This window comes from Orbicella franksi, chromosome 1 (genome assembly GCF_964199315.1).
Source record: "Orbicella franksi chromosome 1, jaOrbFran1.1, whole genome shotgun sequence".
NCBI lineage: Eukaryota > Metazoa > Cnidaria > Anthozoa > Scleractinia > Merulinidae > Orbicella > Orbicella franksi.
In genome coordinates, this window is record NC_138145.1 from 12094316 (window position 1) to 12110985 (window position 16670).

The window sequence follows — 16670 nt, forward strand, 5'->3', positions numbered from 1 at the left end:
CGGATTCTTAAAGTATTTCCTCAGTATCCTGTCAGTCACCGATAATAGTAATGGAAACACTAAACAAAATAATACCCGGTGGCAAATCCTTTTCATTCGAGAAGTTGTTATTCATTTTAGTATTTATATATTCCCACCCCACATCTGACCTCTCCCCCCCAAATAACATTTGGGTGGGTAGGTGTAAGTAGACGAATCCCTTTCCGAGTCCCTTTTCAAGTCCCTTTCCAAGGGAGTAGAAGGTTGCATAGGATAGAAAGGTTTGGGGTGTTGAGTCCTGTTTGCAGCTTCTGTTTGAGCCTTGCGGGTCTTTTCTCCCGTAAGGTGAGTTTTTGGGGCCATCTCCAAAGACAAAGAAACAAAAACATTAACAACTAACAAAAAAGCATCTATATGCCGTTTATCATCTACCGTAAGCTAGGAATTCCACAAATAAGAGAAAAACGTACGACGTTTTTATTTTCGTAAAGTGTCTTGACATTTACCAAGTTACAACCCCAAGAGAAATTATTTAACTTACAAAAAATTTAATATGGTGAGAACACAAAATCCTCTCGTGTCAACTCGATTCTTCATAGCTTGTAAACTTTACATTACACTGAATGGAAAAGAAGGTTAATTACACTGATTTAAGGCCTGTTATTTTCTAAAATAAACAGGGCTCTGTGACACTTACTCAAAAGACATCTTCAGTCCTAAAAAGACAGCGGTGCCGATGACAAAGAAGTATATCATCGCCCTTTTCTTCTTCTAGTTTCATTGAATTATACCGATTTGCGTATGATCAATAGAAACCGCCCGGAATTTAAAACCCAGCCGAGATAACATACTGCATTTGAACTGCACGACAAAATCAAGTGACTTTGATGACCGTTAGCACTCGCCAGCGATCAAATAAGTAAATTCTGTGCAAGAACAGAGTCGGAAGGTAAAACTCGAGATTCAAGTTTGAATAACGTTGTAGGTTTTCCGCTTAAAACAATTATAATAGTTTTGAATTTTTTAGTCAAATAAATGAATGTTTAAGATGAAGAAAAAACAATTCCTTCAAATCGAAAGTGCGCATTATCGCTGGTTACTCTTTTCGATTTCTACCATATATTAAATGTAATAACAAAGTACATTACAAGCCTCAGGTAGACTTCACAATACCGTTATAAACTTTGACAATCTAAGTGGGAGCTCGTAGATCCCCTAAGAGATGTTCCTAAAATGCAGACAAACGTTGAATAGATTTCGTGTAAACTCAACAACTGCATTTGCTTCTTTTAAAGACGTAGTTGTGTTTCCGACAAAACAAGAAATGATCCCATCGGCTCTTTAGATTTCTTGGTTCTTACGTCCGAAAACTTCTAAGATGTCCACTGTGGAGATATTCCTACTCAGCACTTGAAGCTGGTGTAAAGCAAAGTCTCTGTACTCGCGTCACTGCTAGTTAACCTACTGGCTCCAATATGTCCAGTAATTTGCTTTATGAAGTGCAGTAATAATTGAGCTGAGTTGATGCAAGCCCTGCGTGACCACGCCTTTTGCCATCACGTCACCATGGAAACCGCTAAACCTCAGTTGATCTGGATTATCAAGTGTCCTTCTGTTGGTGTTTCTTTTGCTCCTGTAGAAGCTGTTGTAGAGGGGACATTCCTTCAGATTGAGGAGTAAAGTCTGAACCCCAGATAGACTGCAATACAAGCATATTTACGCAAGTTACAAGATATGTATCAATACAAGTCTGCCTTGTAGATGTTTTTAATGTCTGATAAGTATGCTGCAATCTTTGGGTCGAGAAGTGTCTCGTGGCACAACAGTTCACAGCAGTATCAGCAGCTGAACCCGCTTTTGGTTGGCTTGAAGCGAGTTTTTGCCCCGCCTCCTAATGAGCTATTAGTCAATCGACCGAAGGTTATTACCCCTCCCCTCAGGAATTCAAGTTTCATACGCTAACCGCACCTCGTGAGTCGAACAAGGATAAATCAATCAAAGTCAAAGAAAAATCTCAGTCTAGAACCATCTCGCAGCTTGCAACAGAACAACGAAGAACACGGTCAACACAAGATTACCTGCAAACCATGTGCTCCAGGACTTGTCCCACCACTGCCGCTGGCACCTGACGAGTTTGGCGCCCAGACCCCAGAACCCCAGCCACCGCTGAGCCCAAACCCACCAAATGGAGACTGGGATGGAGAGTTGAAATTTCCTTGCATCGGGGCTGGAGGGAATCCTGTTCCAAAACTGGTAGGTCTGCGGTTCTCTGGAACCGCAGGGGGAGATGGTAAGGTGGGTGGAAATACAGAACTGGCTCCTGTGCCTGTCAAGTGATCTGTGGGGGTCACACGGTGATTTGGTGGCTTTGCCACGGGTCTTTGAGATGGTTGTTCTGCGAATGTAAGAGGCCATTTCCGAGTTACCTTGTGCCGCCGCCGGTTTCAATACCAGTCTTCGTGCAAAATCTTTCATATGAACATGATTTTGATTTGCATAAAAGTCAACCTTAAGGCGGAAAACATTTTCAAATGAATGGTTTTCGTACGAAGACTGGTTTTGACCCAGAGGCAAAAGGCAACTCAGAAATGGCCTATTATAACGTCTTATTTCATCTCATAAGTCTTCTTCATTACCGCACAGCCGAAGAAAATTACGCGGGTGTTAGCGTAATAATAGAAGAGCTTTTTCGATATTTACTACTGCTTACTATCACCTAGAACATTGAATGAATCGGGGAATGTGCTCTTAATGAAGGTCACAAACTAGGGAAATCAAGAAAGGGAATTAACTCTCCAGTTTCGTCCGTCTCGGTGATATCCTCAAAATGAATACGCAGTCGAGGCTTGGGAAAAAGCCATAGAGGAACTACGCAAAACATTCAACATATACCTGGGTGGGATAGTGCTGCAGAGGTGAGGGGTACATTCCATCCTGACTGGAACAGTGAATACTGAGCTACTGTGGAGGGAGAGGGTGGAACCAGTCCTGCCGCAGTGTGGCCAACATCTAATGGACCCTTGAACAAGGAACTGTTGGAAACAACACTGAAAATAAGGGATTGTATCTACAACCCCGTGCAATAAATAATTATTTGAAGTCAAGGTTACGGAAAACAAGATTCACAGCGAACTAAACAAACAAACAAAACCTTTCAATTACAGGCACGTGCATTTCCTACTCTTTGATCATCTTTTTATTGCCCCAAAAAGACGTCATAAAACCCTAGAATTAACGTTGTGATGACTTGATGAAGACAATCGCAAACAACAGTCGTTCTCTGAATTTCTTTCACGCAGATGATCGTCAGTGCAAGACAAACTAATGATATTTTCTGGATTCAAACTCTATCTCCTACTTAACCTTTACCAACACAAAGCAAATGAAAATAGCATTGAAAACTTGCTCCTACCTTGTTTCAGCAAACGGTGTCCCTACCGGTGTTGCCTGAAAACAAACGCAACATTTTAATTTTATTTAACTGTTCAGGCTGTTCTTTTAAAAACTGCAAGCACTATAAGATCACCACGACGGTAAGTTGACATTAAATGTCGCTAAAAACTACAGTAACTGTACAAAACACTTTTGTTGATGGTCAATCTTGTTGTTGTGTTTTCGACGGTACAGTACAACGAATAAATGAAACTCAAGAGGAAATCACGAGGATTGGAAGGATAGCAAAAAAACAGCAAGCCAGGGAAAGCTACTACACTCTTACACTACAACGACTTTCTTTACCTTGTTCAGGTTTGGTAAAGAAGCCAGCAACTTTTGTCCTGCAGACTCTAAATCAATGTCTTGAGGTGACTTGGGAAACTTTTCTTCCGGCACTGAAATCTATATCAGAACAGAACTGACCAGTGTTATGTCACTGTATATTTATGGATCTTGCTTTATTTTTGCGGAACCACTAAGTCTAATAAGTCAGTCTAATAAGAGTGTCATCCTAATTAAAGCAATGTTTCTTTTTCCCAAAATCCAAACTTAGAACTGTGTTTTGCTCTGCAAACGGTCTGAAGAACTTACAGAACTAAATCTTACCTGTTTCATCTGACTGTTTTCCTACAATAGCCAAGCTACACAATGCAATATATTAGAGAATTCTACTGACCAGTTCAAACCAACACGGAGTAGGCTCTCCATGTATGTAACAAGATTTGTAAGTAGACACAAACTGCTGAAATGGAACCCGGCAAAGTCTTGGTTACGACCGTTACGATAAAACGATAGAGAGTAAAAACGTAATTGTACCAGAAAACGAAGTGGAATTATGGACAAACAATTTCAAGCCTGGCACACCAACCCATACTATATTATGTTTGTCGTGGTTACTGACTAGTATTCTAATGATCTCACTACCTCTTCAATGGGTGATGAAGTGTTTATCTTCAAAGAAAAGTTTGACAGGCCAGTTGCAAGGTCTTCCACTTTAGTCAAGATACTAAAAATGAACAAAAACAAAGTTATCAAGACAGTAAACATCTAAGACTGGCAAAGATAGCAGAACATCCATACTGGTTCTCACCAAGGAGAGTAGTTCACCAGCCGATTTCCAAATCTGACAAGCCTACCAACTCTGTGCACAGATTCATCATCTGGTCTTGTCCTCTTCATACTGTAAGTTAGTTTCCTTTGTTATCAAAACAAAAGAAATTAGTTACTTTTCACTGCTCCTCAGTACCCTCCAGATGGAGGATCCCAAAAGGAACTGTGCAGCATAACACGTTACTGGCAATACAAAGTGTTTTTCTTTTTTTTTAATAACGAAATGCGAAGATCCTGAGTCTTCTTAGAAAGACAAGCATCCAAATTTACAGGAGTTGATCAACTGGAGTTATTTTAAAACTTTTGCATACCTTTGACTGACTCTAAGAGGAAGAAAGCTCTGAAGCTCCCAGTCTTCATGAAGAGGAATATCTATGAAACAAGGTCACATAGAGAAACATCAGAACATACTAAATAAATCATGTTGAGAGCTCAGTTGATAATGGAAGCCAATACTGAATGTGCATTACAAATGCTGGGTTACACTCAAGAGGAAGGTAATTGCACTGGAATCAAAACTTAAGTGTTTTGCGCTAAGAGCTGATTATAAATAATACCCATCCCTTCATATGTATTCCAGGTTTGTGAGAGTTATTAATAATTTCCTAGTTCTATGCATGCATTGTGGGCCTACAACCCCAGATGGCATTCTGTTGCCTGTTATAAAACAGTCAACTATTGCCAACATTTTCCCAGCTTTTCGACTTACCAATTTTCTCAGGTAGATTAGGGTTTGCCACTTGCAAGAGATTCAATAATGCTGCAAAGTCCTCCCATATCCTAAAAGAATAAATCACATTAGTACTGCTGAAGCCAGAACTTATATGGTACATATTCTGTCGGAGTGTAAATTCATTTTTTTTTTAAATCTAGATTATATTCTAGTCTCTCGTTTGATGAATTTTTAGGATTGAGGTGCAACAGGAACACTATTTCTTTAGAGGGTGAAAAGTGTTGCAATGCCTGTAAAGGAGACAACTATCTTGAATTAGGTAAAGGTAAGGTCTGCATACAAGCCAAGTGGCCCAGCAGGCCAGCGCTTATCTCCAGTTTCTATGTAGCATGACGCAACTAGGAGTGTTTCTACTCCCCTCTGGATGAGATGCAAGTACATCACAGGGTTACCTAACCCTCCTCCTCCCCCCCCCCCCCCCCCTCATCTATACACCTGTGTGGGAGGACGCACTGTGAGAGTAAAGTGTTTTGACCAAGAACACAACAATATGTCCCCAGGCAGTGCTTGAACATAGACCAATCAATCTGGAGTCAAGAACAATAGTCATGAGGCCAATGTGCCTCCCACAGATACATGTATGTGTAGCTTAATTAAGATTCAAAGAATATCCCCATTCATTGAATCTTGTTTTAAGTTACAAATTTATAGTCTCTTTGCCTTAGTCTATAGTTTATTCAAAGTACCCTTTCACAAAAAAGGTGTATTACATGTATCCACTTATCTAGAAAGAAACTACTATTATTTTGTTACTTATCAGATGAATACAGGAGAAGCCCAAATCGTTGTCCTTGCTTCAGCTATAATTACAATTACCAGGCATTAAGAGAGTGGACCACTCTCTTGACTCACTTAGTTTTCATGAGCACCTCTCCATTCCAAATACTGGGGGATGATCCTGCCATCCACTGACACAGTAGATTGAGCGCTGGAAGCACGTCACACCCTGGGGCAGAAGACTCTTCCTTTGATGGTTCATTGTCGCAAGCATGCAGTACAAGAGTGTCAAACAACTCCACTGGAAAGCAAATAACAAAAGGAATGTTTTGTCCAAATTCAAGCTGAGTACATGTAATTCAGTTAACTCTCATTATAGCGGAAACCCTCAGGACCGTCATTTGGTGTTCATAATAGAGAGAGTCTGCAATAACAGACTTCTTTGAAGTTTTGGCCAGGGATTTAACTTCTGTTCATAACAGCGGATGTCCATAATATCAGGGTGTCAGCAAGGTGAGAGTTAACTGTACATGCAATTGCAGTAAGCCTTTAAGTCATGGGCAACATAAAAGTTTGCCTTAAATTAACTAGAGGTCTCTGTGCATACTTTTTTTGTACAGTACCAGTCAACTGAATGACTTTTAATTAACTCTGACTGTGACTATTTGTCAATGAATATCATGTGGTAAATTCTTTTGACCTAGATGATAGAGTAGGTTTGGATCTTACAAGGAAAAAATTTGATTTTGATTACTCTTGGAACTTAAAGAGTGGCTAGGAAATAACTTTTTTCCGGTGAAAGTTTGGTAAGCAGGGCCTTCTATTTTCATTAAGAATACACAAAAAGTCTAACATGTTAGAGAGTGATATTTTGTCTTTCTGGAAATGCAAAATGTAGACCAAAACTAATTAATTTTTCTTGTACTAAGCAAAAAAACGACAATGACTGTGTACTGTTTTGTCTTGTAAATGACTTACTGTTAAATGTAAAAATCTACTAATCAAATGAATACCTGTAAATTCCAGGGTGAGTTGCCAACACTCCTACAATCAGAAAGGATGCAAAAAATATATACATCGAGAGCAACTCTTTCTTTAGCCATAATCAATACATGACTAAAAATAAAGCAGATCTTTAAAGGTAAACAGCAATAATGACATCCATGTTAAAAAGACTACATGACTGTCACACACAGGATATAATATGATCCAATCAGCTGAAAAATTTTCGCAGCATGTTACTAGAAATGGTAAAGGTAGGTAAAGTCTGGAAATGAGCCAAGTGGCCCATCAGGCCGGCGCTGATCTCTGGTTTCTGTGGTATGAAGTAACTAGGAGTATTTCTAATCTCCCCCAGATGGGATCATAGTCCATCGCAGGATTACCCCCAGCATTAAATTTGCCGCTACCCAATTATACACCTGGGTGGAGAGAGACACTGTGAGAGTTAATTTTCTTGCCCAAGAACACAATACGATGTCCCTGGCCAAGACTCAAATCTGGACCACTCAATCCAGAGGACAGCACACAAGGCCACTGTGCTTCCACATGCTACTAGAAGAGTGTATATTAAGTTAACAAGTCATCTTTTAACCTCCTCGTCTCTGCCAATACAGTCAAACTCCTCCAGATCATCTGCTCCTCCCGTCCTGATATTCCACAACAGAAACAAGTTGATTGCCACTAGTTTGATGAGAAACTCTGAAGTGAATTTGTTCTGTTTCAAGATTCCCTATAGATTGAAAACAAAAAAAATTACTAAGAGGCTAGAGCAGACCTTCAAATCAGTTGAAATAATCTAATCAGCAGACATCGAAAATTCAGTCAGTATAAGACCTTTTGTGTCTCTACTCCAACTAAGAAGGTCTGTTTCCAGGGCTTAAATCAACAATTCATGAGCGCACTTTGGATATGAAATGATAGATAGCCAACGAGGCATATATAGTCAAGTTGGCTATAATCATCTCATGTCCAACAACCACGTCCAAAATATAGAAAACTGAAACAAAATTTAATATAAATGCCCCCCCCCCCCCAAAAAAAAAAAGACAAAAAAAACTTACACATAGGCTTATCACTTTGAAGAGCATGGAATAATTGCTCATATACCATAATAGCTAAGCCAACAAAAGCTCTTGAATTGGATTATCTAATGATCCAGTTTTTATTACTTTATATTTAATATAAACTCACTTTTAATGCGGCAATAATGCGATCTTTGAGAGTTCTTGCCTGATCCAATTCTGTTATCAGCAAAATAACATTAAACAGGGTGACAGGCACTTTGTTCTTTAATTCAATTTTTCAGTGGCACATACACTGATTAGAGAATTCTAAGATTCTTAAAGGAGCTCAATCACCATTTGCGCATATTGAAAAGTTTAGCCTCAATTTTTCAAATTCATCATTTATAATCTGTGTTAATCTTCTCCATCCTTAGCCATCCTTGTTCCTTTATGGTTTATCATTATCTCTTTGGTGTTTTTCTATCTTATTAAACTGTTATTTTCAGGTTTCCTACCATTTAAAGGTAATTTTGTATGTGGCCAAAATAACTCAAAATACCGTGACTGAGCTCCTTTAACATTCTTAGGAATCTATTATTAAATATTAATATACTGTTAGTAATAAGTGCTTCTTCTCCTGCAATTTAATTAACAAAATTGAACTGAGCAACAGTCACTTTCACTTTTCCCTACCTTGGACAAGATACACATGACCATGAAACTGAAGGAAAATATGACCAAACTCTGCCTTGGATACTTCAAAGTTCCCATCTCTGGAAAGATCAATAAAAAGCAGTCTTGAATATAAACCGGTAATTGCATGGACTCTCTGGGTTTTACATTTTTTGTCAAAAGCATCAGGCTACCAACAAAACTCACTGTCTACTTCTTGATCTTGGCCTGACACTATGCTGCACTAGTGTTCTGATTCTTTAGGAAACATGGCAAATTAAATCAGCTAACTGCATGTTCTCCTGACAAATATTAATTAAGCCACCTATTTCAAAACTTTCTGACAACCCAGAGCCTTGCCTTAATCGTGATTATCATACAACCTAAAGCTCAGCTCACAGTTGTTTAAAAATAACATTTGACCAAGCTCTCTGTACAAAGGAGGCTAACCCATACCTTGTATTATGCCTTGCAACTACTTTGCTCAGTGTTTTATGAAGATTTGTCGATGCTGCTGGGAAAGGATTTTTCACAGCAATACTGAAAAGCAAAACAGCAAAATGCAAATATTTAATCATAAATACATGTATTTGACACTCTAATACTGAATATCAATTAATCACAACAAAGCCACAACTTATGTACCTTCTGCAGTAGTAATAAACTGTTACCAGTTCATCTCCCTTGCCACTAGCTAAAATAGCCAACTGGTTGTAAGGCTGACCTGTTGAATATTACAAAATTCAGTAAACATTACAGTCTATGGACCAAGAGCATGAAGTCCTAACATGAAGTCTCCTCTCTTACTTCAATTGGTTTTTAGACTTGATGGCAGTCTAAGATAGCAGAGTCTATCCGCAAGTATTAAATTTACTAAATATGTTGTAGGTTAATTTTTTCGTTAATTTTTATTAAAGGGGAAGGGTGAGTCTGAAGGCACAACTTATAAGACTAACAACAAATATGGAAACATTTCCAACCATTACTTGTGTAGCCTAGAGGAGATAAGGGTGGACTACAAAGTCAGAGGTCTGGTGTTCAAATCTACATGTAGGTTAGAAATGAGTAGGATAGGTGGTGTGTATATGATTCTTTTTAAGAAATGCCCCTTCCACCCCCTCCCCGCCCAAAAAAAAAGTGAAAAAAGAAACTGTTTTGAAATTTTAACCTAGGTTGAAACAAATGAATCTATCTTGAGATCATTCTGACCTAAAGAACAAATTGAACTAAAAGTCTAAAAATTTAAAGTTCTCCATACCATTTGAAGGAACTAGTACAAGTGCATGATGGTAAAACACTTCAGCCTGCTCAGGGTCATCACAGTACCGAGCTGGACAAAAAAAAAAAGAAAAATACATTATAGCCATTGGTAATTACCATTACAATAAAAAGTAACTGGACTTTAACCCTGCCGCAGAAATTTTTGGGTGGAGCGGTTAAGTTTCTACGCATTATATAATATAGATATTTTTGGCTCCTAACATTCCACAGGAATTGCCTTGATCCTTATTTCTTGGGATAGCTTTAATACCAAAACATTCTCTTACTTATATCAGCTACATGTATGGTCAACCCTGACTTTACAGGTCAGCTGTTTGTAATCATTGAAACCTTGTTATATTACAGACAATGTTTTCAGTCTCTAGCTCATACATTTTTCTTACATAATTATTATTCTCTTAAATGTATTAAAACTAATCATTGAAGTCAGCATTTTCACCCCTTCCTTGCTCCCTTGTTTTAATCACAAATCTTAGTAATAAATCATATCAAATTTACCAATATCTCCTAGGTGCACCAGGCAGTCTTGGCAGATGTAGTAACAAGACTGAGTATGAGGTTTCTTAGCCGGACTGGTGTTTCCATTAATTTCTGAAAGACAATATTAAGATTCTGTCAAATAATTTTCTTTTTCAGGACATTCGCGCAAAAATTTTCCAACATTGATTTTTTCCTGAGACTTTCACCACTGTAAGATGATGAGTTAGTTATGTCAGAACATGCCTGGAAGAACACCCCGAATCTGAAAACATTGAGCTTCGTTAGTGGATAAGGCCACAGTGTCTGTAAGCCCAAAAATGTTGCAATACAATCTTTGAAGTGAAATGTTCTCTGCCAAATACTGTTTACACCCGCTTTCAGTGTTACGTGCATAGGCGACATCTTTCGACATGCCATCTTTCGACCTGCTATGTAACCTCGCCTACTCAAAAATGTAAGCACAACGGACTTCTTTACGGTCAAACTCGAATTGTAATGATTTATTTGACATCAAATTAATGTTAGGAGTATCAAGAAGTCCTTCTGGCAGAAATAGGTCGACTGTTTTGAATGTTTACACGTTGCGAATATTAAAAGCGGCAGCGGCCCAATTCTACCGGAAGTCACTATTGAGAACCGATTGACTACACTAAATCGCTTGAATCATCCCGTAAATAGGGAAGCATGCAAAGTCCAAAATCTTCTTCAGCCATTTGAGGTAGGTAATGATCATTTACTTGTCATTTTCTCCACTAATAACCAGAAAAACTACCAGTTTCACAGTTTAATGGTCTTTCATAGCATGCCGAAAGATGGTCAAAAGATGTCGCCTATGCATGTAACACTGAAAGCGGGTGTAAGTGGACCTATAAAGTGAATTTAGTCAACTGGTGAGGTTCCTTAAAGAACAAGTTTGCATTTAGCGACCATAGTTTCGCGTGCCTTGCAGCCGCAAGATGGCAGGATTCAATGTCTCATGGACAGAAATCTTGAATTTTTTTTAACTTCCCACATTGATTTTTTTGTTCATTTTTGGACAATCTGGAGATAATAATCATTGCAAATAAAATCTATTTCTGCAAAGAAAAGTAGCGGTCACCGAACGTCCAAGATTGTTAAATCCATGCAAAGCTATAGCAATGGCCACCTGCCCTATCATTGTTCATTTTATTACTTAGCGCACGCTCTCATGCATGACGTGCATGTGAATTTGCGTGTGCAGTAAGGATGCGCAGACACAATTAGCACAAATGTCCTTAAGTATTTTAAGGTCCCTTACTGACCCTCCATGGACAAAAACAGTCACTGGAGAAAAGAAATCTGAAATATTTTAGTCTTGGTAATATGCATTTAAATTTGCACTACCAAGTAGTTTGCAAGTTAGAATATTGTTGTTAAATACTAAATACTGTATACGAGACATTTTCTTTCAAACATTCTTTAAGAATATATTGAAATCTGATGTCCTCAAAAAGAAGGTATATGATGAGGCGGCATGTTCCATACAAAGAGTCAAAGGTGGAGGAAATGATGCTTTTAAAAACAAAACATTACTATAATGCAGCACAAGAAAAATGCAAATGATCACAGGTTTCTATTGGTTAAATGCATTCCAGTGTCAATCAAAGCCATACGTGAAACTTTATCATGACACTGGCAATTCAAAATATTATCATTCTTCAAGTACCTACCTTCAAGAATACCCAGCTGTGATGACCTGACATGGCCAGGGATGTCTAGCCTGTACGTCAAACACAACTCCTGCAACAGCTATAGATCCCAAACAAGCACATTCAATTAACACCACTTGAATGAGTAACAAAGACTTCATCGTAATTTTCTCCAGCTTTTGATAACAACATTTTACAATTTCAAAATTCCAACCCCAGAGTATTTTTTAATAAGGCAAAAAATTAAACGACTCAAATTCTGATAATCCACATATACCTGAATATAGAAACCACTGGCAGCTTCAAGAAACAAAGTCAAAACAGCTTGAACCTCCACTTTTTTGGAGCCCTAGAAAGTTACCATATATTTAAGTAAGTAGACCTGACAAATCCAAAATAAACAATCAGATATTTATAGAATAATTATATTTTATTGCTTCCTACGAGATATGAGATTCAAAAGCTTGAGTACATGATACTCAAGCCTATGCAAACACAAGCTGGATAAGAATAAAATACCTTTCTGTCTTTTGTTTGTTGCCTTAAAAAGTCCACCTGGCTTTTGAAAGCACTATTCCACCTAAAAAAATTAAATAGTTTATTTAAGGTTACCATATACCTTCAGAGGTGTTTCACATCCAAGCAATGTAGCATGTCCAGGTTATACTGTAGATACCTAAACCCCTATGTCAAATTAAGCTTATGGAACTGGCTATCAAACTATACCAAGAAGTTTGAAATAAAATAAATTGTCAAGTTTTTTATGACCTCTAAATTCGAGCATCCGAAGCACCTTCTAAAAGCTACAAGTCAAAAGGAATTTTGTTTTTTGCTTATTTAATTTGTCCCTCAGTTTCCAGACACAAAGCACTAGAAAAAAAGGTGTCTGGGATTTGCCATATTCATTTTCAGTGAAACGTTACAGAACCTTTTCGAAATAGGATAAAAAAAATATGTAGAAAAATTGCTCTCAGAGAAAAAATATTTGGAAATAAGAAATTTGTAGAAACAGTTTTGTTGTTTAAATGTCAAACTAACTACTGTCCAAATTTGAGGGTAAACAGACAAATTCCCTTTGACTTGTAGCTTTCAAAAGGGACCCAAAAGATGATACAGCCACTCACATTTAGAGGTCTTGAAAAATTTGACAATTAATTTTATTTCAAACTTCTTGGTATAGTGTGATAGCCAGCTCTATAAGCGTTAATTTGATATAGCCTAGGTTTAGGTGACGTTAGTTTAAACCAGACTCACTATATCGCTTAGACACGAGACACCTCTGAAGGTGCTCAAAACGTACATGTATACGTTAACTGTAGATTCGATATCAGATCCTCTGAATTGTTTCTGCAAAGTTAGAGGTAATTTTCCATATTAATTTTATGTGCGTGAAACAGAATATTAAGTGTAAATGGTTTTCTCACACAATACTAACTGCTTAGGGGCTAGGATAAAGTTCAAGTGACATGAAAGCCGTGCAATAGACCATATTTGTGTTCTCCGTATTGGACTGGAACTGCAATCATGGACAAAAGTCTTGGGACAAATTTGCACTTTTGGTGCTTTTACACACACACCAGATGTGAATACAACTTCACCTGCCTAATCTCGCCCCCCACCACCATACAATGTTGAAAACTACTACCTGCAATTTCTTCTGATTTTCAACATTGAATTGGGTGGGGAGGGGGAACAGTAACATGTTTTCAAACTTCAGTAGTAAAACACATACAATTTGTTTAATTACGTAAGGGTTCCAGGGACTTTTGTCCACGATTGTAGCTTGAAACTGAGGCTAAAGCTGTGAGTTTCTTCAAATGTAAACGACATTTATCTCTTTTTAATGACATTCCCCTACATGGGCCTCCACTCCCAGCTAGTTACAATCCAATAGTATATACCAACAATACGAATATAGTCTATTGTTCCAGTTGTTGTTCTCCATTGTCTGACCTTCTAACTCGTGCACCCTGAGAATATTGTTCATGTCAGTTCTGGTATGAATTTCAGATTTTTAGTGATGCACAGTATTTTGAATTTTTGCTTTCTATACTACGCAGGTTTCTTGTAAAGTTGTTTTCATGAGAATAAATGTCCGGCTTGCTTCTATTGGCTTGACATGGTTCCCAGTCACGTGTGAAAAATACTGATAGTCCTCATGACAAACAGTTTGTAACATGTTACAACATGCAAAATGGCTTTAACTTTAATTAAAACTAATAACTACACATTTGACATCAAACATCACAAAAAGATTTAAATACTTACAAATCTTGTTCAACTTTCTTGTCTAATGCAGACTCAAGATCTGTTAATAGGATACTCTTGTACAAATCCTGTAGTCTGGAAAATAGTGACGGCACAACCTTGTCATTATAATACAAAATTCTGCTGGTTCACCAACATAATTTTTACCCCACGCTTTGTACCCACATGCAACTTGATTCAATTGTTTCCCAACAACAATACTACTACTTGGCTTTATTCCAACATTTGAAATCACTGAGTCCTTGAATGGCAGATAGGTCTATAAATTGTGATTAGAAAGACTCCACATTTTTTTAAAGCACAAAAAAATAACTGGACATTACTTTACGCTCCTGAAATACATTTTCTCAGAAATATATCCCTCAGAAGACTACCTCACTAGTCTGCACTTTGGCTTTATAGCTGCAAAGTTTGGCTCCATTCATTTATGCTATTTATAAAATAATACTCAATTAGCTAATTACCTTTGTCTGGACTGCCATCCTTCACTGCCAACAGAGAAATCTTCAAAGCTACCTAAAGAAATTGAATTTATGTTTAATCACTTTTTCATCCTATGTTCATGCTAAATAACAGAGCTATTTTAAGGCAATTATATTTGCTTTGGTGAGACTGGATTAACAAAGTGTTGTAAACACAACAAATGATACCATCGTTTTAGATGACCCTTGTATGTTTAATTGTTTTTGACGCTTAAATTGTAAGCTAAGAACTTAAGACCAGAAAGGTCACTGCTCAAAATTAAAGTAAGCGTACAATGGGACTTTTCGGAACAAACTGAATTTAAAGTATTGAATATGAATAAGATTAAATTTACGTTCCAAGTGTTGGAATACGCTCGCTGATGGATACCAAAACCATATAAGCTTACTGTATGGATTAAAAAAAGTATTCCATCAAGGTTACATTAATTTGCTATAAGTTAAAAGGAAAACAAAATAGGAAAAATTTTTTTTTTCGCTTGCATAAACAACTTACTTTTCAAAGCGGCTTTCAAAGTTTCCGCTTGCCTGTTGATAAAATAAGCGATAAAATAAAACCATTAATATGTAAACTTTATTCGGGCAGATATTAACTGTGACAATTGAATCGTAAAGTAGTAAACTCTTACCGTAAAACTTGGGGCACCGACCCAAGGATCGGCGCCATGTTAGATCATCATACCGCTGTACAGAGTCATTTCACTGCGGACTCATTTAACGCCGAAACACCTTGCACGATTGAATTCCCAGAGATCCTTTCGCACTCAAACTCCAGAGTGATTGCCCCGTTTCTTATAACCCTTACCAGGAGCCCAGACCAAAGCATAGGCCTCCCGGGGTTGAATCGACGAAATTTGACGACTTTCAAATATTTAGTCAGTCACAGCCTGATGTCTTCAGTATAGTTAAACAAATTTAAGGTGTCCTTTTAGTGAAAATAGGTGGAGCGGAATGAAAATGGGACCTTTCCTGCTCGAATGAAGAAGATACTAAGAGATCGGGAGGCCATGGGAATCAGGCAATTACTTTGGTTTTCGTTTAGGTTTTAGGACGGTTTGGGATTGGCTGGGTAGTCTAATTTGTACTGGCAATAGGTTTGGTTTAGGTTTTACGACACTCAACTGAAGACCGATCTAAATTGATTAATTAATCCTTTAACACACATGTCTAGTATTTAAACCTCAGAAAAAGAATATACCCGTACTCAAGGGAGCAAGCAAATTTGGGGACGAGAATCAAGCCATTCTCAGCGCTCCCGCGATCGATTGACGTCACTCTAGACGCGAATGTGGAAGGATTTTCCCCTGTTTTGTTTTGTTTTATTTTTCCCGACTATGCCGAAATTGGTGACGAGAATCAATCAATAGGCACCTGTGTACATAACCTACTTTTCCTCGAATATTTCTCACTTGAAGTGAGTTATAATTAAGACGGCAAATCTTCTAGACATGCTGGAAGTAATAATAGAATCGAAGATCGTTTTCAGTATTAGCCAGCTTTCGGCTCGTTCGCCCTTTCCAACAAAAAACGTTTGCTACACAGGCTATTCCAGCCGCACACAGGGTTTTCCATGCGCATTCGGTTCTGATACGTACGTGAGCTGTGAATAAGCGAAGGTCCCTCGACCTTCTTTGACCCAAGCTGGAACTAGTGTTAAGTGGTATGCGAAACTTGAGGTTCAGGGTTCGTTCTCAAAGTTACAAGCTGTAATTTAGAACGTACAACTGACGTGAAAAGCATAATCACGCAATCATTTCCTGTAATCAAGAGCTCCTAAGGGCGTATAACGGCAATCTGTAGCATGCAGCTGACCAAACCTAAGCTCAAGATGACTCGA

The 16670-nt window shown here is 37.9% G+C and overlaps 1 protein-coding gene across 1 annotated transcript; it reads right to left on the minus strand.

Moving 5' to 3' along the window:
- Positions 1-433: 433 nt before the first annotated feature.
- Positions 434-15782, minus strand: LOC145490562 (nonsense-mediated mRNA decay factor SMG7-like). Its single transcript, XM_081469667.1, has 25 exons — positions 15463-15782; positions 15330-15361; positions 14816-14867; positions 14352-14426; positions 12603-12663; positions 12361-12432; positions 12105-12183; positions 10432-10524; positions 9911-9982; positions 9298-9376; positions 9109-9192; positions 8674-8753; positions 8168-8217; positions 7569-7706; positions 6988-7018; positions 6110-6275; positions 5234-5304; positions 4836-4896; positions 4505-4609; positions 4339-4420; positions 3718-3816; positions 3392-3426; positions 2872-3011; positions 2058-2374; positions 434-1678 (listed from the first exon to the last, which is right to left on the minus strand). The coding sequence occupies exons 1-25, from the start codon at positions 15498-15500 to the stop codon at positions 1580-1582; spliced, it is 2211 nt and encodes a 736-aa protein (XP_081325793.1). The 5' UTR covers positions 15501-15782; the 3' UTR covers positions 434-1579.
- Between the last annotated feature and the right edge of the window lie 888 nt (positions 15783-16670).

What these genes read in the sequence shown, in the direction of transcription:
- LOC145490562 (XM_081469667.1), bottom strand. Translation starts at nt 15,500, where the DNA reads ATGGCGCCGATCCTTGGGTCGGTGCCCCAAGTTTTACG. An exon ending in GAGGTGCTCATGAAAACTAA is followed by an intron (nt 5,305 to 6,109) that starts GTGAGTCAAGAG and finishes TTATTCTTTTAG; the next exon opens with GATATGGGAGGACTTTGCAG. An exon ending in TGCAGCACTATCCCACCCAG is followed by an intron (nt 2,375 to 2,871) that starts GTATATGTTGAA and finishes TTACATTCGCAG; the next exon opens with AACAACCATCTCAAAGACCC.